The sequence below is a fragment of the Leptinotarsa decemlineata genome, unplaced genomic scaffold (assembly GCF_025532065.1).
Source record: "Leptinotarsa decemlineata unplaced genomic scaffold, Ldec_3_MD MMD2_tig00026330_RagTag_RagTag, whole genome shotgun sequence".
Classification (NCBI taxonomy): Eukaryota; Metazoa; Arthropoda; class Insecta; order Coleoptera; family Chrysomelidae; genus Leptinotarsa; species Leptinotarsa decemlineata.
Window position 1 is genome coordinate 180,356 of NW_027412690.1, and position 24,933 is coordinate 205,288.

At 35.1% G+C, this 24,933-nt stretch overlaps 1 protein-coding gene across 1 annotated transcript; it reads right to left on the reverse strand.

Moving 5' to 3' along the window:
• Positions 1 to 760: 760 nt before the first annotated feature.
• VAChT (Vesicular acetylcholine transporter) lies at positions 761 to 23,864 on the reverse strand. Its single transcript, XM_023164669.2, is given in 3 exon segments — positions 761 to 17,109; positions 17,112 to 17,782; positions 23,667 to 23,864. Coding segments are annotated over 2 exon segments (1,689 nt in total). The 5' UTR covers positions 17,698 to 17,782; positions 23,667 to 23,864; the 3' UTR covers positions 761 to 16,006.
• Positions 23,865 to 24,933: the final 1,069 nt, after the last annotated feature.

Here is a 24,933-nt window from a genome sequence, read left to right on the forward strand (position 1 = left end):
ATTAGCCAAAAAAGTAGTTATTTTCACAACAAAGTATGAACATAGTAAACGATAGTTTTCGCTAAATTACCTGAACAATATTTTCATAGTATTTTTTCCAACAAATTTTTGACGTGATTTCTATGAACCGATTGAGATGATTCAAACAATGCATTGTTGAGTGAAGTTTTCCACAATACATTAGTGAAAACCGCATACAAATCGATCAAGCAGACCGTCAAAAGTTCTGAAAATTATTCTTTCAGGTCTATTGCGTTGATAAAGATCCCGCAATAAATGTTTCTCTCAAATATCTCCCATGTGAAGACATAGATTTGTTATACTTTTATTTTATGTATTGATTTTGTCAAAAACGATCGAAAGTAACGTCAAAAAACTTCATGTCAACTCCAAACATAAATCATTTCAATTTCCAGTTGGTGTGGAAAAACTGAATGCATTTTATTTTTCATCCCAATTTGTTACTAACAATTTGATTTTTTTCTGATCTTCAAAATCTTTTAAGTAAATTTACTACAACTGTAAAGGTCCAGAAAAAAGGATGCATTATTATTGGCAATTGTTGGAGGTTACAGTTTAGTGATTCTTCTCCGGTTTTGTCAACTTTTGACAATTATTTTCAATTAGAGAAATCAAATTATTTCTCATATGAAACATTAAATGTGAGCAAGAGATCACAGAAGAAAAATAAACTACCAGATCGATATTTTCTCTAGAAAAAACAGGAGATCAAAAATAAAGTATTTAATGAAACAACATATCCATAACAATAAAGTTTAATAGATCCATTCAGAATGACAAGAATAATCAGTACCTAAGAACAGCAATAGTTTCATATTATCCAGAGAAACATAACTAAATTGAAGTTCCATCAAAACTGTTGCTTTTCTGCTTGTCTTGGAACAAAGTTACTATTTTCAACCCATCTCTTTTCTATGTCTAGAAGCACCCTCAATACATCTCCTTTACACCCAAAGAAACAACTATATTACACCTACTATATCTATACAGCTATTCCAAATCTGATAATCAAATCTACAACTTAAACTACGTATCATACAGTCATTCATACACGAATTAAGGTAACATTTTAGACTATCAGTACTTTACAAAACAAATGAACAGCACTGCTCGAAATCCTTCAACCACTTCGATACTATACAAAATGTACAGAGTGGTCAAAAGTCGAATGAAATGAAACATATCTTAACCGCTACAGATATTTTCTTAACCTACATATCGCAGTTGAAGCAAATAATATCGCGGTATACAGTTGATTCGCATAGATAAATTGTGAGACCGTGTGGTACACCAGTACAAGTATAATTGGTTTTTATGTCGATCAAGTGCATCACTTGGATAGACGGATATAGTGACATTTACGAAAAATATACAAATTCTATTGAAACACTATTTATGTGTAAAAGCCCTGTTTTATAGATATGTAAAGTGCTTTCGTAATTCACAGATAACTTTAGATTAGATGACAATATATATCATTCGATGTTGATAAATTCGCCTAGTTTTGGTCAACAGAAGACTATATGAAGAGTATTCAATGACATTTATTCGTTACAAAGACCTGGCATTAAATTACTCTAAACAGCTTTGTTACGAATCCAGTTGAACACCCTTCTGTATAGGATTATTGCTTGATATGCAATTTAACGACAACTACAAAGCGATAGCTATACTTTTTTGGAAATTATATTTCTCACATATCATGCAAGGCTACACATTCATATTGGATTTTATAGTACTTCAGAATACTATTTTTGATACTTGAATCCACCTTCAATTTCCTTTCAAGGAATTTTCGAATCATAAAAATATTTCTGCGTTTTCATTTCAATGAGATAATTACTCGTTTTTCAACGGCAGTTTCATAAACTTCGCGCTATACGAATAGTTTTTTTTAGTAATAGATATAATTGGAATTTAACTTTGCAGTTAACTTGTGCTTGAAAAATGAATAAATGTGAGCCCTTCCTTAGTTGTCACGAATTATTTTAGACCCGCCAATCTTGACATATTTTGAAAGGAATTTTCCAAAAACTGGACAGCTTTGATACAGTAGTATATTATTTATATACTATTTATTATAGTTTCGAAAGACAGTTGAAAATCACGATGCTAAATTTTCAAAGAGAACATAATTTTCCAAAAATGTCTTTGAAATATATTTACTTTGACAGGTCTGCAATAGCAGATGACAACTAAAGTGGGACTGCGACTAAAGTCCCAGATGGTGCGGACTTCAGTGTTGTCACAGTATTCGGTAGGCTGAAAACTTTGTAGCCTAACACACAGATGGCGCTACTTGTGTTACATACACATGGTTTTCAATTAACCCTAACCTCCATAAGATACGTGTACAAATTTAACAGCTGTCGGATTCTTAGTTTATAGGATAGAACATTTTAAGTAAAGTTTCATTAGTTTCAGAAAAATGGATAAAAAGAAATTTCATGTGTTAATAAAACATTGATTTCATCGAAAAAAAAATGTTGGATCCAAAGCTTGGCTTGATGAACATCGGTCGAAGTTTGCATCAAAGAAATCAACCGTTGAGAAGTGAAGTTTGAACCAAGTGAAATAAGCACCGAAGATGATGCACGCAGTGGACGCCCCAAAGAGGTTACCGAAGAAAACATCAAAAAAGTCCATCAAATTATTTTGGATGACCACAAAGAGAAGTTGATCGAGAAAGTTGGGGCTCTAAAGATATCAAAAGAACGTGTTGGACATATCGTGCATGAATATATGGGTATGTGAAAGCTCTGTTCAGAGTGAGTGCCGCGTGAGTTCACAATCGATCAAAAACAACAACGAATTGATAACTCAGAGCAGTGTTTGAAGCTGTTACTCCATAAAAACCCGAATTCATACATCGATATATGAAAATGGATGAAACATGGCTCCACCGTTTCGTACCAGAATCATAACAATCGTCATCCTAGTGGACTGCACGTGGTGAACCGTCTCCAAAGCGTACAAAGACGCAACAGTCGGCTGATTTCAGTATTTTTAGATGCGCATGGTATAACTATCTTGAACAGCGAGACAGTATTATTTGAGCTTTGAAGGACGAAATCTCGTAAAAACGACCCCATTTGAAGAAAAATAAAGGGTTGTTCCATAAAGACAAAGCACAGTGTCACAAACCAAAGAAAACGATGACAAAATAGCCTGAATTGCGCTTTGAATTGCTTCCACATCCACCGTATTCTCCAGATCTGACAACTATATTGAATAATAAAATGAAATTTTATTAGAAAAAATGTTTTTTTCACAAACTTTTCAGCCCAACTGACTCACATATGAGTCTAAAAAATATTAACAAAATATTTTATTATCAATCATTATATTTTCCATCAGTAAAATGGAAACCGATCCCTACCGACATACCTCTGTGGCACTATTCCAAATTATTGTAGATGTACTCAAAGCGACAAAAATAGTTCAGAGTAATATACACTGTCAGACAGAAATATTGCATATTTTATTTGAAGTTTTTTTTCAAATTATTTCCTTTTCCCTCAATACGTTATTTATTTTTATTGATAAATGTTCAAAGGCCAAAGTATTTTGCGTAAATTTCTATTCAGTATAGATAAAAGAATGCTTGGACATAGTCGCTATAGCTGAATAAGTGAAATAATAGTACAAATTACAAACTTTGAATAGTATGCTTTTGCCACTATTAATGGTTATTGTTTTGTTTAGTGTTGTCGAGTACTTTATGTCTTGATTCTGTAGTATTCTTAGTGAGATTCCGCATTTGAGCGTATTAGTTTGTGTTAAAATTTTTAACACAAACTAATACGTGATATGCGCGGAGATTGCATATCCATCAATCGACTGTTTCTCGTATTTTTAAGCGATTCAATGAGACTGGTGAGTACAAAAGGCAGTCTGATCAAGGACGTAAGAGATGTACAACGCCGACCAATATTTGAAAATTCGATTTTTGCGAAATCGCACGCTTACAGCTCCGCATCTCAGAAATGATTTATTGAGCACAAGACAAGTTAACACAAGTGTCAAAACGGTAATAAGAGGACTCAAAGAAGTTGATTCAAATCCAAAACGCCCTGCCAGAGTTCCTAGGCTTCTCCCACGTTACAAATCTAGACGGTTACAATCTGCCATGGCCCATGTCAAACAGAATGAACATCAGTGGGGAAAAATGCTTTTCACAGATGAAACAAGATTAGTTATGAAAACCAGATGGACGTGGTCGAGTATACAGAAGATCTGGAGAACGTTTCGCAGAATATAATCTTATACAGAACGTTAGCTCTGGTGGTGGTTCCATTATGTTGTGGGGTGGCATTAGTTGGGACAGTCACACCGAGCTTATAGAGGTGAATTCAAGAATGAATAGTGACTGGTACATACGCAACATCCTTTGAAGAGTATGTTTCACCTTACGGTGGCTTCATTGGTTACGACTATTTCGTGCTAATGCATGATAATGCTTGTGCACATGCTGCAAGAACAGTCACTCAGAATCTTGAAGTTTTTGGACTTGAGGCAGTGGGGTGGCCATCAAACAGTCCTGACGCAAATCTCATAGAACGTATTTGGGACACCCTAAAAAGACACACAAGAGCATGAAATTCAGCCTAGGAGGATACAGGCTATCGTCAGAGTACTACTACAGTACTAAGTACTGTACTGTTATTATGTTGTTTTAAAAAACTTTCATTTTGCCGTCATTGTTGCTTGTTCTGATTAAATATTATTACCAAACCTAGTCTATTCCATTACTTCTTCTACAAGTGTGTTATAGATTCTCAATATTTGGATTATTTGGCAATCAATATACGTTAAATACTTCAGCACATACCATTTAGGAATGAAAACTGCATAAAGATTCAGACAAAGGTTCATTCGATAGGTAGAGGTGGTTTCTATAACTGACAATGATGAATTGTACACTCATGTTAATGAGCCTACTGCAGTACTCTACAACTTTGTAGTATAAGTAAATTTTGGATAAGAAACTTTTTTTTCAACTTCGTAGGCTAGGTTCGGTTATGGATTAGATACATTTCTCATAAGCAAATTCTCAAAAATTAACAGTCTGTAGAAAAAACGAACGAACATGGTTTGAAACAGAATTCTGCAATTCTTCAAATATGTAAGCATTTCAGAAACCTCAGATTTAGAAAAAGTGAAAGCTAAAAATGTTTATTTACCGAATGAAAGTTTTCTGATAACTTTGATAATCCACAAGCTGGGTATTTTCTGAAAAGTGATTTAATTACCTCATTGAATTCTCAACAAAAAAACTTTTCTTCTATTTCTTGGTGAAGTTTCAAAAAGAATCAAGAAGGATATGGTGAAATATAATGCATTTTCTATATTTGAAAGAATTTCTTATTCAGATAATTGTCATTATTTCCATTACATATACATTGGGAGTACAGATAAATTTGGGGTAGTTACAATTAAGTTATCTACAAGATGAGCAAATTTTCTGGTTCCCAAACGTATTTATACTAACTGCAAAAATCAGATATACAGATATATTTTTGCACATACATTGTTTTACATACCGGGAAATTGACACTAGAGTCCTGACAGCTAAGTCCAATAAAATCCAATGTACAAAATCAGTCAAAAGACGGGTGTGTGATGCGGGCTACTTCGTGACTTAACCTAAGATTTTTATAATTAGATTTTTTCAACGAGAAACATGAAGGAAGTATTTGTGATGTTTGGTTTTTTCTTCATTAGTTACTGAAAAATTAATTTCATTTCAGTATGAAGGCCACTGTATTGTTCTGAAGGTAATTTCAAAAATTACAAACCTCTACCCTAGAAAATATCAATTTTCGCCCATTGATTATTCATAGTCTTCATGAATCATGTCGACAATGTTATTATTTCTGTGGGCCACAATCATTCGGATTCAATGATTTGTGCTCTAATAAATTGATGGATGTAGCTCGTGATTAGGAAATCATAATGAAGAAAAGAGAATTGAAACTTTCTATATTTTTTACCACTTTTATTTGTAACTTACGTTACTGCAGTTCAGTCCTGTAAGAACATTTTCAAACTTATATATTAATGTATAAGTTTAAGAAAAGATAATTGAAACTTTCTATGTTTACATAAGTTTAATGTATAAATTTGAAAATGTCCTTATAAGATGAAACTGCAGTAACGTTAGTTACATATGAAAGTGGTAAAAAACATAAAAAGTTTCAATTCCCTTTTCTTCGATTTGTGTTCTGATAACTTTTTTTTTCATTCAGCAAAAACTGTTTTAGATATTGAATATTGCTGCCTCTTCTTGAACCTCAGTCAGGTTATTTTCAGTGTCCCTCAATATATCTCGAATAAATTAATAATTGACAATCGTTTTTAAATTTTCTGACCCTGAAGGTGTGGCATTTTTCAAAAGTTATGGACTCTTTCGTCGGAGAAAAATGCTTATTAACTTGTTTCATTTCAACAAATAGTATATGATTCGAATCGATAAATAAGAAATGGAAGCATATAGTCCGAATGTTTTTATGGAAATAGGAAATTCAGGAAATCACAGCACCAGAATAATGTGTTTTCCTTGAACATTGTGTAATATCATACATTTTATTGTTACATTATATTTTTGATACATTCATCTATTTTTATGAAGAGTATAAATTCAAAGACAGATTATCCCTAGTTTGATTCAATTTCTGATACATCAATTTGATCACTTTCAGGTATTTGTTCAAATACTGATTATATTGTTCTTGTGAATATAAATAATCTCTGTACTCACATATCTTCAGAAAAATTATAAGCCAATTCATTATGAAACTTTGAATTGAAAGACAATCTAATAAACTCGTAGATAGAATATCCATTGATTCCTCACGATTCAAGTCATTTTCAAAGTGAGAAACTATCATCAGTCCAGTGAAAATGTTCTGCAAGAGGTGAAGCCTTATGTCACTAATCATTGGAAATCATCGGCCTTGATGAAATTTATCTGAACTGTTCTTAGCTTATACTACCAATTATCAAGGCACATTAGACTAAAAACAGTTGATAAGTTTATTTCATTCGAAATATTCACCTAAGTAGGTACTACTTTCATACTCAATACTTCTGTTTTAATGATGCTCTCAATTAATCGAGAAACATTAAGTAGGTACAGCATTCAATATTCCAATTTGAACAAAAAAACATATGTTTTTAGTCTGCTTCACATCGTCCGCTTGCTCATTATTTGATTTTATGAAGTTGCGTCTTTTCAGAGTTCTGATGAATCTAATTCTTTGCTGCCAATCCTCGAAAAATCTGAAAAATCAGATCTCTCTATGAATAGATCATTTTGTTAATTCACGTGACTTCATATTATTATTCCATTTGTCGAGTTTTCTCACACAACAGAAACAATTATTCGATGGGAATATAGCAGTGGAGATCTCTTTTAGACCACCCCTCCTCAATCTTCTTCATCTGCAACGTGCACTTTCCCAAAATCTGTCATATTCCACATTCTCAAATGTCAGTTCCCATTTTGACTTTGAAACCTCACACCATCCAAACTCCTTCACTAAAACTCTCCACAAGAAGGCACTAAAATCAGGATCTTTGAGCAAAAGACACAGGAGAAAACTGGCCAAAATACCGCCATATTTTAATTGAGCTTGAAATGTTGCTAACTTCGATCCATGGGTAGCTCCTTCCCCCTTCGAGGGCCGTAGAGAGGGGATGGAGATAATGATTTTTGTACCACAGAAAATAATAAGGCACATTGTTTTGGAAAACTTGAAAGACACTGCCAAAGGTCAAAAAGGTTGTTGTACATTACGAATGCGAGATTATGCTTATTTTGTGGAAAAATGTAGGTTTCAGATGATGAAAATTCATGATGGGGTGGCTGAAATTGACGCTCCTGTGATATTTTCCAAACAAATATCTGTAACAGCTGAATGTGATGATATATTTTCTATTAGTAAACGACTACTAAACAATTTTAGATTTCATAGTGAATGCTGTTGGATAAATATATTTAATATTTTGCAAATAAGTTTCATTGAAGTGAAAAATGTTCACAATCGACATAGTTTTTTTCTGTTAGAATATATAAGTTATTTCCAAACTGTAGTCACATCAATGAATCAGCATCAAGTTATTGGAGAACAAATATGTCACATATTCGTTCTTGTCACCTTCAGAATTACAAGAATTGAGAAAATTTTTATGGTCTTCAATCGGATAAACCATTATTATTTTGGTTTCCATCTATAATTTTCACAACCCACTATTTTGTGAATGGAAAATTAATCATTTTGAAATGATGTGAGAAAGCCAAGATATTCAGATCAAAAAGTCATGATATCGATATAATCTACAGGTGTCTATCATGGAAGGTGAGGCTCATTGCACAATTGGGGTTTTCTCATTCTTTTCATGAAACAATTCCATATATTCAAATAGCAATTCATGAATTGATTTGTTGCAGCACATTTCGAAACATTTTATCTGGGAATTGAACATTATAAAATATATTTTTCACAAGACCATAGTTCCGCTACTTCAATAAAATTCTTTTATTCACCTTTTCGAAAGAGGAGTCATAATTTTGGCATTGGAAGAAGAGAAATCGCCAACAAAAGGTTGAAAATTTCTTCAAATAGAATACTTTGTACTAGGCAATCAATCAGCTGATCGGTTAATAGTTCATTCATACTGAGAATCTAAATTCACTAAAATTTTAAATGACCTTCTTGTGTGTACAAATGACCAATATTATAATTAGTTTAGTAAACATGACACTTCGTTGGTAAGTTCATTTTCATTTCAATTAATTTTCTTCTACAACTTTGAGATAATCATATGAGATGTTTCACTACTGGAATGTGTTTTGTTTTTATCCCTACATAAATGAGTATAACATCAGTTTTTTCTTTGGTGGGCAGGAATCAAAATAAACGAGTCAATGAATAAAGAAAGAAATCTTGAGGTACATCAAAAATTCCAGAACATGATACAGTCTCGTATCTGATATAATATGTATGTGATATATCGAAGCATACACATGTTAGGATTCGAAACCAGAACTAGATTTGAGTTACCAGAACCAATGAGATTGAAATTATACAGGGTCAGATGATGAAAAATGTCTTTTGAGGCTTCACGATCTTCACTTTGAAAATTTTGAGAGGACTTTCACAGATAGTTCAGAATTATTTTGTTACTTATATATTTTGATCATTTGAAACAATAAACTAGTTCCAAATCATATTTTAAAAACTAAGATTATTTCCAGATTCTTCATATGAAATTAGATTTTTCCTTGAATTGATTCCAATTCAGTTCATTGAGAGAGTTTGTTGTCACTGAAAGGCTTCACAATACTCTTATGAAAAATGTTAATTATAGGTGAAAAAAGAGTTCTGGCATTCGAAATAGAAACATGCGATGATGGAAAAATTCTATTCAAAACTGAATTTCGCTACTATGCCAAATAAGTTTAAAAAAAAAAACAACATGGAATAATTTAACTGAACTGCAGCATAAAACATTGTCTGATATAGCAGAGCAAACATTCTAACAGTTTCTTTGACGTTTCTCGTTGAGGTGTTTTTCTAAAGCTAAACTTGATTTTCCCTTAAAATCCTCAATCAGTCATTTAGATCAAAAACTATTCTGAATTTCCGTTAAAGTATTGCAAACATATTTTGGGTACAGTCTTATTTGACTCATATTAATTTTTTTGCCAATTTTTGAGTTTTCTCTCATTTCCACCTTCGTGAGATGACTTCAATAGATTTGAAGGGAACACCCAGTATTTATAAACTAGTCCTAAAACTATATGGTCGATTTCTCGACCTATCACGAGTTAACAGATGAATCATTCGATTCTGATATGTATGTGATCTTAGTTGATATATTAGAATATATAATAATTTCAAAATAATCCATAACAAAATTAGAGTCATATATTAAGTATATTTGGAAATAATCGTATTCGAGTTATGTTCGATATGAGTATTCAAGGTACAGAAAATGGTATAAAAATGTTTGGAATTGATTGAATATCAAAATCAATTAATAGATTCAATGTTTCATTTATCACGGGCAAAATGAAACTTACTTACGTGGAGAAATAATAAGAATATTTGGCTTATACAGTGTTTGTAGAAGAATACATTGTTACATTCTCTAGAAATGCTAAGTAATATCAATCACCATGGCTACCAAAGTATTTTGCAAATTTTCAATCGAAAATCCAAAGGAATATATTGAATATATTTCGGGTTCATGCAAATATTCTGATATTTTTCAATACTTTGTGAAACTGACACTTACTGTACTAAAACTTCTGGCAAAAGATTTTCATGTGTATCACTTACAACTGACGTCACAACGCCAAAACCCATTTTCTACTTCAAGACTCTGAAGTTCATAATATTTTTGGAGAAATCATAAGACCTCCCAAACAAAAATTTTGCAAGGGTTTGCATGCACTATTTCCTTTTGCTTTCTCTTTTCAAATTCCAGTGAGTTTTTAACAAATATCCCTATTTCTATTTTGGTTTTTCAATTGTGTTTTCAATAAACACATATTACTATAGAATTTAACTTAACAGCTATCATTGTGGGACTCCCGAGCTAGCCTTGAGAAAGTCGAAATATTGATGAAGCTAGAGACACAACAACATTCCGAAGGTAATCAACCTTTATTCACAAACTGAAAATGAGTTCACACACTATTCTGTCAAGAAAGTTTACTTTGCCAAAATGATGAGTCAAAACTTGAATTATCAAAAATGAATTTCACATTTTGATACAGCTGTATTTTTCATCATAAACTCAGAATACTAATATTTCACAGAAATCAATTGGAAGCATATATAAATAAGCTGAAGATGTTGATATTGATGGGAGATTTTGGAAACTGTTTACGTCATTTCATTCCAGAAAACTTGAACAACTTGACAGGTAGAAAAGTATGGGCATTCAACCCACACTATTATTTATTCAACCCCTCTGTCATGCTGATTGACCAAATATATAATAAAACATACTCATATCTACATACATATGAATGGCACCCATCTATTTATTGCACATATGCCCGTTTTAATTTCAAAAAATCTGATACAATCGACGATATTAAATTCTTTTTGATCTAATCTCACTAATAAGGTGTTTTGAAATGATTCTTGAGTTATTAGATGCTGCAACTACTGTTTCGATGATGTTAACTAATTTGCCAAATACGAGTATTAATTATACCTGCTTTCTCCTCGTAAAAATTTTTCATACCGAAAGCAGCAACCTATAATTTCAGTGACTTATTAACAAATTATGTGTCCGAACCATGTGATTAACATTACCATGTACTAATAACCAGAATTGTTTATGTTGAACAACTTTTAAAAAACGATATTGATGAGAGCCAACAAACAAAATCAAATACACTGATATGTCAGAAACAGAGAGATCGATACATATGTTTTAACATTATCAAAAAGTATTTCGAACTCTTTTCTGAATTTTGGAAAGTTTTTTCTGTATTTTCCAAGTAACAAACTATTTTATTTTCGTGAAAACTATAGGATATTTCATCAGGTTGGATATTAATATAGGCAGCTTGAATTGATATGCTTGTCTAGAAATGACCTCTGACTCCATGCCTCGAACTGTCAACTACGAACTGCCTGATAAAGTACTGTAACCGAGTAGAGAGGACTGGATCTTCCGGGAGAAGGAAATATTGAGAGCAGATAGTTGTTTGTTCACAGATGAATCAAAGACACTTTCCGGTTCTGGTGCAGGTGTTTTCAGTCGCAGACCCAGGACAAAGATATCAACCTGCCTAGGAACCTATGTGACTGTATTTCAAGCGAAAATTTACGCTATTGAATTGTGTGCGGGGAGATTGCAAGAATCCAACCTCATACATAACTCAATAAAAATAGTCTCGGATAGTCAAGCGGCGTTGAAAGCTCTTGGCTCCTACCGAGCAATGTCTAAATTGCTAGCAAATTGCCGAAAACGACTCTTCTCTATTGAAAGACTCAACAGATTGTCTCTGGTCATAATTCCTGGCGATACTGGCCTGGAAGGCAATGAGGCTGCTGACTCCTTTGCAAAAGAGGGTGCTGCAAGCAGCTTCATCGTACCAGAACCTGTCATTGGCATCACTATAGGCTTTGCCAAACAAAATTTGAACACCTGGATGGCAAGAAGATTTATGGACTTCTGGCAGAATCTTCCAGGATTGTCTCACTCCAAGGCGTTTATTTACCTTACGAAGCTTGATACCAGACAGTTGTTGGACTACAATAGGGATGAACTTCGATGTCTAACAGGCCTTCTTACAGGTCACTGTCATTTGAATCATCATATATAGAGACTCGGACTGTCAGCAGACAGCCTGTGTCGCCTCTGTTTGAAAAATGATGAAACAGCAGAGCACATACTTTGTGCCTGCCCCGCTGTGGCAGGCACAGATATCAGGTTTTTAGAGTTCGGCAGAGCCGTACTCTCACCATCTGACCTGAAAGACCACTCACCATACAAATTAATCGGTTTCGTTAAGAAGCTGGGTTTAATTGGCTGAGTGTGAATAGGTGTGTGCCACAATAAACCCTTGCGGGTTGCGGTGGACGGTCGAATAGACCCGCTCACGTCACCCAACCTACATTGCTACTTTCTGAGATGAAGTAGTTATATACAGAATATTCTTATTGCAGAAAAGGATCAGGAAGCATGAAATTCTCAACACGAAACAACCCACTGATAATTTCTTGTGTATTGCTCTCAAACGCTTCTCTAATTTTAGGTCTTCATCTTAGTTTATGCTTGAAAATTTTCTACAGGTTTTAATATGAATAACGTCGTTTTTCAGCCTCAATTTTGGCATCGCGTATTTGAAAATCAAAATGTTTTCATTTAGATTAGATTTGATGTGGGAAACTTTCTAGTTCATCTGTCTGCAAATAGCGTCTTCATCTTGCTGGTAACCTTTGCGCGTCGTCACTTTTATTCATACTACTGGGTCATTTTTCAATTTCGATAGCCTCTCTGATTGTTAGAAAATAGAAGTTCTCATTGCTATTGCTTTTGTGTTCTCGAAATTGATGTTGTGACCTGTTACCAATACGTGTTGGAAGAGAGGAATGTAATGACTTCTTCCTTTACTGCTAATTTATGTTCATCCTTGCGTATGTTGATTCGCCTCTTGGTCTATCCGATGTAAGTCTTGTCACAGTCTAGACATGGTACTTCGGAAACTCCTTGGTCCTCCAGTGGTATCTGATCCTTCGAATTACAGACCATGGACCTTATTGTACGTTCTTATACTGATTATGTTGCTATGCTGTGTTGGTGGAGGATTCTGCCGATTTTTTCTCTGGTTCCTTTGATGTATGATAGTATGGTGGTTATGACAGGTGTTTCTCGAGTTTTCTGCTATTGCTGTGGGATTTCGGAAGCCATTTTTATAGTTTTCTCTGAGTACTCATTCATTCGTACCGTTGCCGTTGTATCGATAGTGTTCAACTCCTGTTGCCTCCTTGAACGTTCAATCAGTGTTTTTGCCACCAGTTGAATTTGTTTTTGGTGGTGATGTGAATTTGCGTTCAGGTATCTATTGGAGTGTATTGTTTTTTGATGTACCGTGTGGTCTAGTGTACCGTCAGGCTTTTTCATGATCAACACATTGAGACATGCGAGCTGGCTACTTTTTGTAACTTCTTTCGTGAATTTGATCGAAAAACCCTGAAAGTTTTTAGGGTTTGTCACCAAATCACGAAAATGTCATCGACATATCTCAGCCAGAGTTTCAGTTTCAAGTCTGACGTTTTCACTACTTCGGTTTCGATTTCTTCCATAAAGAGATTGGCAATAATGGGAGATAGTGGTGAGTGCATTGGTGACCCCTCAATTTGTTTATGTCGTTGCTCGTTATAAATGAAATACCTGTTTTTGATGCAATGTTCAGCCAAGGTGATGATATGTTCTTCTGATTTATATTTTTTCTGATAATTTCTAGTGCCTCTACATGGGTGAATGAATAAGTCACATCAAAGCTCACAAGGATATCGTCTGGGCTGACCGTTTGTATTATCAGTATAAATCAACGCATTGCGTTCGTATGAATCGACCTTTTCCGCAAGTTGTTGAAGTGCATGAGCGATGTGTTTCGCCAGTTGATGCTCACGATTATTTTAAGTGGTGCTTCTTCTTTAAGGGCTTTGATTTTCTCGTTGATCATTGAATTATTTATAATTATGGAAGTTACCTGCCACACCTATGAATTGAGAAATAGCGTTTCGGAGAATCAGTCTAGGTCCACACTCCAGTGATCACCAGAAGACGGCAAATGAGACTTTGTCGAAACGTCGTGAAAATGATCCTTGTGAAGGTCAATAACACAGGACACGAAATGATATCCGGAAAATAAAACATTGAGGTAACCCCTTCTTACCATTTTGTCAAATCAGTGGCAGTTAACAATACGAAATCAACAAGGGCCATATAAAGAAAACATTCGTAAATGGTTTTCTTCTATTTTTTCTTCTATTTTGTGAAGTAGAAACAAGTTTATCTATGTTTTTCGTCACCTGAGAATTGTTTCAACATCACCCGAGTTGTTTTGATAGTTGAACTATGTGTTTTCATTCAAACCTTCACAAATTCTGGAATTTTGTTTTGTGCGGAAATGATGTTTGTGTATCTTTGAATTGTCAACTTATAACTTTCTGTTTTGAAGATAATTCATATTTCAGCTAACATGTTGTATACGAATTCAAAATATAAGTTAGTTAATTCGTTTAGTAAAAAAACTGTTTTTGTAAGAGTAACAGTCAAAATCAATCATTTGTTTGCATTTTCTATAATTGTTTATATTTTGTTTCAGTTTTTGATATATTCATTTTGTGAAAGTTGATATTTATCGAAAACCTTCAACTAAAAAACATTCTTACCATCGCCTTCAGATATTGATTCAACTCACAACGAAAATAATAATCAGTTTAAAGTATGATCTGTTGACTAGTTCAGAAATAAATGTATGAAAATATATGGATTATTGGAAAATTCACTATAAACGCTATGAGAATTTCATTTGAGTCCATGCCAAATTATAAATTACAATTGAAATGTCAACTTGAGATCAAAACATTCGATTGATATCGTATCAGATTTGTTGAAAATTATTCCAAAGTTTCATCTCTACAAATGCCATTCATAATAATTCCACAGACCCATCTAGGAATCTAATAGATGTCATTGAATCTGTCAAATAATTCACATAAATAATACCATCAAATATGACTTCAGTATCGTATTATATGACTGCGGTTTCAGATCGATTCAATAGAATTCTACTTCCATTAGGGATTGTCTATTAAGTTAAAATATTCATAAATCACATCAGTGTTGAAAAATAGCTAGAGATTTGGTTATGATTTTGAATGAAAAAGTCCAATTCTATATTTTTCCGAAAGTTTATAGTTTATGCCCAAATTGTCCATAAAACAGTATATCAAAATCCAAATTAACATCAAAGAACTATTTGTTATTTCAACTCGCATTGACATATTTGTTTGGTTTTGTTATTAACTGAGACCAAATCTAAAATTGTTCCTTTTCATGTTATACAACAAAAATATTCTTGTACACACTCCCATGAAAAAATGAAGTTCCTTGAGATTTATTGATCAACATTGAACCTGAAAAATTTCTACAATGAAGATGAAAACATAATTCTGAATATTACTATACAATTTCATCATTACTATTATTGAAGAAGTAATATTCATTCAGTGTCGATTCTATTAGATTCTTCATGTAAGATAACAGTAAATTACCTTAATGGAAATGAGTATCTACGTATCAATCTGCAGCCAGCTTGTCTTTTGTCTATTCTAACATTATATCAGCCGATATGTACAATAAGAGGAACAATCGGTGTGATATGTACACAAAATACAGAAACTCAAAACGCTTACTAACCGAATATACAATATACACACCTATTTTAGAAGCCTTGCCTGAAAGGATTTCCTCCAGTAGACTGCACTTGCGGCCTGAAGGGGTTGGCTGCCTCTGGCTGTTGAGGAAGAACGCGCCCCTGAGGACGAGCCGGAGGCTGCTGGAACGGGGTCTCCTGGTAAGGCTGATCTTGCTGGTAAGAGCGCTGCTGATAATTCTGTTGGTAGCCTGTATGCTGGTAGTCCTGGCTCTGATATCCAGAGTCGAAATTGGTTTCTTGCTGTTTGTACTCTAAGTGGTTCTGGATTTCACCCCCCACCGGTTTCTGCTCCTGCATCGAGTACGTCTGATACTCCTTATTCGGTGGGTCAGACATGAGAATGTTTGCCTCGTTCTCGAAAGGCTTGAAGTCATAGATGTGTCTTAGATACATCAGCACCGGAGCGTAAAATAGGTTCATCAGGGCGATACCTACGTTTAGCGCGGTGAAGCCGATAGCTTCGACCACACTGCCTGCTATAATAGGTCCTACCGCGTATGCTACCGAGTAAGAAATGTCTGCTATTGCGTATATACTGCCGTATACCGAAACGTAACGTACATCCACCAGGTATCCGAGAGTGGGGAGGAGAGCGGTATCTATGAGCGCGATTCCGAAACAAATCCCGCAGATGGGGATCATGAGAAAGACGTAGGAGTTTGCAAAGGGTATTATGAAGCAGCATAAGCCTTCCAGGGCTAGCCCTGCAGCGGCCATGAGCCACTGGTATTGCGGGTACTTCTTGGCCATCTTCACGGTGATGATAACCCCAAAAACGTGTGGGAAGAAAGCTGGTAGCCAGATGATCCCAACCTTCCAATTCTCCGTGGTCAAATTGTCTTCTACCCAGAGCGAGATGGTGGGCTCCAAAAAGGCCAGCGCGACGTTGGACATCATCAAAGCTCCTGCGCACACCGCGATGTACTTGTCCATGAAGAGTCTCCAGATGGGCACGGACGGCGGCTTCACCATCTGCGACTCTTTTATTTGGTCCTTGATGGGCTTCATAACGAGCAGTAGCATGAACCCGTCCATGAGAGAGACGAATGCTAGGATGAGGAAGGGCATCTCTTTCCCAGCGAACTGGTAGAGTGCTCCTCCGAACGGGGTGCCACCAGACATCCGAAGCTGATGAACGCCAGCGCTATCCCCAGCGCTTTGGAGCGCTCTGTCTCCTCCGTGAATCGATCTGCGATCATGGCGAGTCCTGCAGTGTCTGCAAAGGCCGAACCGACCCCCTGCAGACTTCTGGCGAAGAACAGGAGGCCGTAGCTCCGGCCACAAGCGAACACTGCCGTCGAGAGGAACATTATCGTGAGTCCGATCATCATGGGGATGTCGTAGCCGATGCGGTCGATAAGTGCTCCGGAGAAGGGGTTCACCATAAGCTGCACGATGGCCTTGGATGCGAATAGGATGCCTGTAGCCTGGTCCTGGCCGTGGTGGTCGTGTTTCCGGGGTGTACCTGGTGGGAGTGACTCGTTTCCCGACAACGCGTAATCCTGGTAAGCTCCAATGTACCGCAAGTAGTCCGGGATGATAGGGACGATCACCATGTAGAGCATGTTGTCAAGCAGCAGAGCTATGGAGACAATGACGAGGATGAGCTTGCGTTGGGTTCGCGGTTCTTGGAGCTTTGTCCAGACCGCTTCTTTCAGCTCCCGGAACTCCATGTTGAGGATGGGAATGTTAGACATGGTTGGATGGCCTTGAGGTCGCTTTGCTTGTGGTCGGGCGTTACTCGGTGCTCATGGAGGGTAGCGCAGTGCCATCCAGGTTAACCTGTACAGAAGAATTGTATTAATATCTTTGTAAGGTTGGGTGGGGAGGCACTGCGCTTATCCCCCCGCACCCCACTAATGGAGTCATTCATAACTCTGATGAATATTAGTTGCTAATATCTATCAATTTCAGTTTGAATGATTTCAATTATAATGTTTTCAATAAAAATAAAGACAAGTTTGGAATATCTATTTGCTTCATGAAATGTAAAGTGATTTGTACTTGTTACTGACTGAAAGTGAGATTTTATTTCTTTGAATACTTTATTGGGATTTAATGATAATATGGATGCGTACAATGATGAACCTGAAACAGTGATGCTTCAGTCTAAGACCAATTATGAGACAAATACTGGGTCGAAACAGAAATGTTGCTTTGGTTTGAGCACTGGTTCCAACCACGGTGTCTGTCGAAATGCCTGTCAAAAAGGAGAAGAACAATTTAAATCAGGCTCTCAAAACGGCAGTAACGGCAGTGTTATTCCAGAAAAGATGATTTGAAGACTTATAATAAAATGCAAGCACTGATCTCTCAAATAGGTATCTTCCTCAAAAATGTTGACATACAGAATGGCCGTGAGGAATTTTTGTGAAACAGATATATTGATAATGAATCCGTAAAAGATATTTGTGGTAAGTTATGATCGATATGAGTATACTGTTTCTGATCCTGTGCGATCATATTTGAAACATTTTAACGGAAAAATCGGAATTTTCAGAACGTCAGTATGCCTGGTTTGTAATTTGCTGTCTAACTTCTCACAACAATTTCACAAATATACTAATTTTCGTCCATCAGAAACTCTGGCTCTAAAATCAGACGCAGACAAAAATTATCCGAGCATCCGTTGAGATGCTGGACTAATATTATCCTCAATTCGAAAAAACACTGTACCTTAAACACGAATTCACGTCTCACAACTCATACCCTACAAGAAAGGAATTCAACAGAAAGAAGGGATCAGCCATAATCATATTAGAGATCTCAAGACTTTTTATAATTACGCACAGATTTACCACATTTGCTAACGACACGGGAGCCAGACTATCAGAAAATTGAGAAGAAATCTAATTTGAAGAATTTGATAAACCACGATAGATTCAACTTATTGATGACCTGAATCTTCACTTCATAAATATACCAATACTGTTTGTATAATAAATGTAATCAGAGTTGGGTGAACCACATTTAGGTAATGACAAGTTCTCAGAGCTCAGTAAATCGCTTTTGTGCACATCAGCCACATACTCGTGAATTTGCAAAGAAGTGCCACTATACATGAAGCAAAATTCTGCTTATGCTTTTGGAAGAAAAAACAAATGATTCTCCTAGAGAAACTACAGATTTGGTAGACCTATAAGTGAAACCGCATTACTACTTTGGACAATGCTCCTCTGTAAGAAAAAAGGAAAGATTTTCATCATGGATATCCTGTCGTAGAAACTTGCAAATTTGAAAATTGATTATAGAAATTGTGGTCGGTTCACAGCATAAGTGTTAAGGGCAACAGTGTTAAAAAAAATCGAATAGTGTGAACGTTAGTGTGGCAAAAGTTTCAGGATAAATCAATGCAAGTTTGATGATGTATTGATGGTACCTGGAGAATTCCATATTATTTCAACTTCAACTTCATAGACCCAGCTATTGGGTCACAAACCATTCAACCTAATCTGCAACCAACAGAAATCCTCCATAACAAGAAGAGAAGCATTCGATAAAGCATCCTCATTTCTTCATCACATCAATTTAATTACTTTTAGTGAGTAGAATCAAGCAGTTTACTAAAAGAAATATCCCAGAATAGATATTTCCAAGCCTATATGAGATGAGGTGTATTGTGTCTATAGAGCCAAACCTTCTTCATAAAATGGATGAGCATTTCTGAATTTGAAACACAATGCAAAGCATTTGTTTGAAGGTGATTGACAATGTTTCATGATGAATTTCACTAGTTCGGACTTCCATTTTCTACTATATAAAATGATTTGAATTCCCTGAATCAACTAAAAAAGAAGAATTGAAAATGAATAGCTGAAAATAACAATTATATCAACCAAAATAAACCTGAAATTAAATTATAGTTAAATAAAATACAAGTAAAGATAGTTTGTGTCTGAAAGTTACTTCTTTGCATGATCTACACATCCATGTATAGAGTTACTTATTTTCAAATTGATTAATCCTTCCTTTCTTTGGAAGATTCTCTCATCCATTTTTTTTTTGTATCAGATGGAGTAGTAGAAAGCCAAAAACTTTCTTTCCCAAAAAATTAATCACTCCTAAAAATATAACCCTTTCAAATCAAATAAAGATAGAACAATTGAATAAATAAAAATAAAGAAATTAAAAATAGAAATAAAATAAAAATAAAAAGTGGAGAGATTCCAAGTCACGTTAATTCACGACGTTTTCATTGTTGGTATCTACAATCATCTTCGGGTGATGACTGATTCCTCCGAGAGATGACTATTTATGGGTCGTTCGAGTACTTTCACTAATCCCCGCTTTCCATTTTCCGCTTCACTGGTTTAGTGGGAGATGACCGTTTGGCGGGAGTTGGCCATTTTTCGCTTAATGATGGGTTTCCATACGTTGCGTATCTCTACGCTAGCTTGGCTAAATACGTTGTTGGATAACATGTATGCGGATTTCTTGAATTTTCTCCTAAACCAATGTTCCTCTCTGTACAAGATCTCAGCTTAGGATCACTCGATATTGTGTTGATGGGTCCAAACGTGGTCTGCTATTCCTGATTTGCTGGTTTCCCCTCGCTGTGTGTGTTTCTTGTGCTCGGTAATGCGAACATTTTATATGGTAGACAATGGAAGTCCGAACTAGTGAAATTATGCAAAGCAGTCTACAATTTGATAACTGTGGAGAAAATAAAAATCTAAATTGTTGTTTGCAACAAATACAACAGAAAAAAGTAAAGTATATTAGTAGTTTTCTCAGATACTAACGTTTTCATCAACAGTAATTCTGAATATCCCAATAGCTAGACGAGTATGAGAAATAATAATTTCTCTAGAAGATGTTGATCTTGTGCATGAAAGTCCATCTCTTTCAAACAATCATCTGATGAAATACACAAAGTAAATGGAACAATGAGTCTTTCTGAATTTGACTTTCCGAAACAGAAACATATATTATACTCATTTTCGTCGAAAAAAAGACCTTTCAGGAAAATTAATGAAATAGAAATTGTTTTTATGGTCAAACATTTTTATCTAGATATGGGAATGATGGTCAGGCTGTTAAAGATATGAACAAGTTGGACATGAGGAATGAGAGAAAGAAGCACATGAATCCAGTAGACAAGAAGGAAGTGGACTACATTTCAAAATATTCGGAACAAACACCTATGAAATTTTTTGTAAACTGTTAAGATGTATTTATATATATGGAGCTCAGCTGTACGAGTATTTCGTAATCAAAACTGTCAGGTATATATCCATCTGAAGCTTAAACCAGGTCTAACAACAGGAATATATCTAGGAATATTCTTCCAGGACTCATCACCGGAATTATATCGCTTTTGATCATTGTGGTTGATAGAAAGTCCTTTGATTCATTTACTATTCACACTGGAATATCTCAGGGTTCAATTCTCGCTAAAATCTTCTTTCTGCTTCACATAGATGATCTTCTCATAACTGCGACAACCTAATTCATAGTTCGATAATAAATATGCTCAATACTACAGCAAAAAACTGAAGTAGCTATACTCGCTTTGAATGTTTCGTTTTTTCTCTCGGCATCATCAACTATTTCAAGAGCCACGATCCGCAAAAGTTCTCTTGGGAAGAGCTTCCTAAAAATATGGCCAAAACCGGATCGCAAATATTCAAGCAAATAAAGCAATTTATTGTTTTATTTATTATTTTCAACTCTGCATTAACTCGAAAGCATCGAATTTGTGTTTGAAAGGTTGTCCATTTTTCTAAATACTTTCATGGGAATTACTTTTCATTCATTTTTCTCCACCTCCAATGCTATTGTTAGGATTTGCTAATAATTACATCAACGAAGTGATTTTTGATTTTGATGCTTTCGCGACTTTTGGTATTTTGTGTTTTTCTGGATTGCTGCCGTCGTTCACTTTGAATGAGTTTCTCAACGTTTAGCCAAAAAAAGTGGAATGGAAATATTCTTTATACTTCTGAATGATGGAAGGGTAATCTCTGCGATTATTTATCATACGCAGATATTGAATCCCGCCATTTGATTGGTTGTGATTGTGATTGATAGATATATATATATATATTGATATAGATATATATATATAGATATATATATATATAAATTGGATAATGTTAGCGACTGGAGAAATGTATGGTAAAATGGATTAACAGGGTCTCTCAGTCAAAAAATCAAAAATCAAACTCTGCTTTACTTTGCCAAGCTTTCGCTTCTAATGGGAAGCTTCTTCAGGGCCTATAATTTAATGATTTTTGAATATTTTCGCCTTTGAATAATATTACAAATCATACTTACAGTAAAAATGAGTGAAAAACAATAAATTGAAGATAGAATTGATATAAAAGTTAACATGTATACGATTTTTTTGTGGGTTTGACAAATGTCATACCTTCACATAAATGTCATTTTTCAATGGGTATGATGATTTGATAATTTTTTACTGTAATGAAAGAGTTATTGATTGATACATCTTTCATTATTATTATGTTTTTGATGTAGTTCTAGTAAATTACTATATATACTGCTGAGATTATCAATGTCAGTTTTCTTATTCATACAATCAGAAGACTTATTAATTTCCACCATTTCAACTTTTATATCAATTCTATCTTCAATTTATTGTTTTTCACTCATTTTTACTGTAAGTATGATTTGTAATATTATTCAAAGGCGAAAATATTCAAAAATCATTAAATTATAGGCCCTGAAGAAGCTTCCCATTAGAAGCGAAAGCTTGGCAAAGTAAAGCAGAGTTTGATTTTTGATTTTTTGACTGAGAGACCCTGTTAATCCATTTTACCATATATATATATATATATATATATATATATATATATATATATATAGATATATACATATATATATATATATACATATATCTATATATATGCCAAAAACTCGTTCGATAAGTAAAAACATAACATGAAAACTTCTTTCATGAATTTTTGAAACATAAAATACTAGTAATTTTTGTTTCCTCATTCAATTTCATCCGGCCCTGATATGCCATCATTGAGTCTACAAATTTTGCAATGATGAAATATACTCATATTGTTCATCTGTGTATCATTTTGATTCACCCTGTATACACACTCTACTGAAAAATCTGTTAGAAAATGGAAGTAACTACACTACCACAATTTTGTTAATTACTATATAAATCGTTAGTACTCATATATAGAGTTTCTGCTGTTTAAACTTGAAAGTATTACCAGAAATCAATAGGACCTGAATCAAGAAAAATAAGTTGTCTCCTCATGCGTATTAGTACTTATATAAATATTCAATTATCCTTGAATCAGTATGTTGGCTCTAGCATAACATTAATCACGTAATTCATTTCATATTACATAAATCGATTCGACTCATACATGGCGCTGTTATCATTCAGTTCAAACTTCAAAAAATCAATAGGCCTCAAATCCAGATAACAAATCAATAAATTTCAAATTGAGGTGTTAATTATTGGGAGGATGCAAATAATGGATTATCTTCACCTGACTTGTTCAATACTGCGTATGTCGACAGCAATCATAAATAGAGCTCACGCCATTCAGATTCAAACTTGAATCGATAGGATTCATATATGGAGCTCCTACCGTTCGAACCAATTTCTGATGAATAATTAACAGAAACTCGATAGGACCCAAATCCTGAAAATGAGCTTTGGACCTAATGTACTCACCTGTATCCGGTAGGGCGCTGCCTATTCTGGTGGCAAAAAAACCGCGAATGTTGCTGGCGACACGCGACTCTCCGAGCAGGCCTAGAGTGCCTCCCGGGCCCGATTGCCCACCTCCGCGGTTCTCCACGGTGCCGCTGTCCAGGTGCACACAAAAATTGTTTCACTGGCGGCGCGCCGAACGTAGAGCGACCGTTCCAGTGTCGCTGCCTACGCGAGGATGAGGTCGGCGGCGGCGGGAGGCAGATTCTGAGGGGCGGCGCCGCAACGTCAGCCGCCGGGCAGGCGTCGTGGTCGCCGGAGCTCATTGGGCTGACGGATTCGGTGTCACCTCCTCGGGGACCAATTGAGGGGCCTCGGGACCTGGACTAATTTATGCGGTGGTCTTTTGCATATGAGGTGAACGGTGAAAAGGGGGAAAATTCGAGTTTTGAGTAGTCTATGGTCGTGGTGGTTGTCGTGAATGGATTGAAGGTGATTATTCATAGAAGCTATTTAGGATAACAATGTTATCAATTAGCAAGTTTCTCGCTCTTTCTGGAACCAATTTGGTATATATTTACATCAAAAATACCAGCAAGGTTACTTGGCTTTGGTATTGGCTCAGCACTATTCTACAAAGCAACCGAATTGATCAAAATATCACCTCGTAACAGAATTGATCGAAGTATCACCTCGTTTTTGCTTATTTATGAGAAATCTAAAAGTATTTAGCTGTTCGTATTGATAGAACTCGATATACAACGAAATTGTGATTTTCAAATTAAAAAAACAATTTTTTAGTTAACCTTTAAATAAAAAGAAATGGAAAATTCACAGATAAAAAAGGAAAAAAACGAATTTCATTCAAAACTCCTTGAGAAATATAGAACAATCACAGATTCATCTCTCACGTAAGGAAGCGTACATGTGAATTCATGAAAATATTGAAACGTCAAATTGAGGAATCTCTTCTTGGAGAAATCATGTCAAATTTCAATTGTAGGCTACCTGTGGGGTGCAAGAGGTTATTTGTATCAACTCATCAGCAGCATTTCAAGCATTCATATCACTTCGCAATAGCATTTGGACCCCAATAAAGTAGTTTTAATAATAATATTGCGTTAAAAATCAGGAAAGAAAATCTAAAGAAGTACCACCAAGGTAACAGTTTCGGTGCCCATTATACGAGGTGTTTATAAAACATGAGGGACTCTTCTTTGGACTATTCTAAAGATAATTTGTCCTTTGATGATGTATGGTAGGGTGCTTTGTTTCAAAGATACGGAGC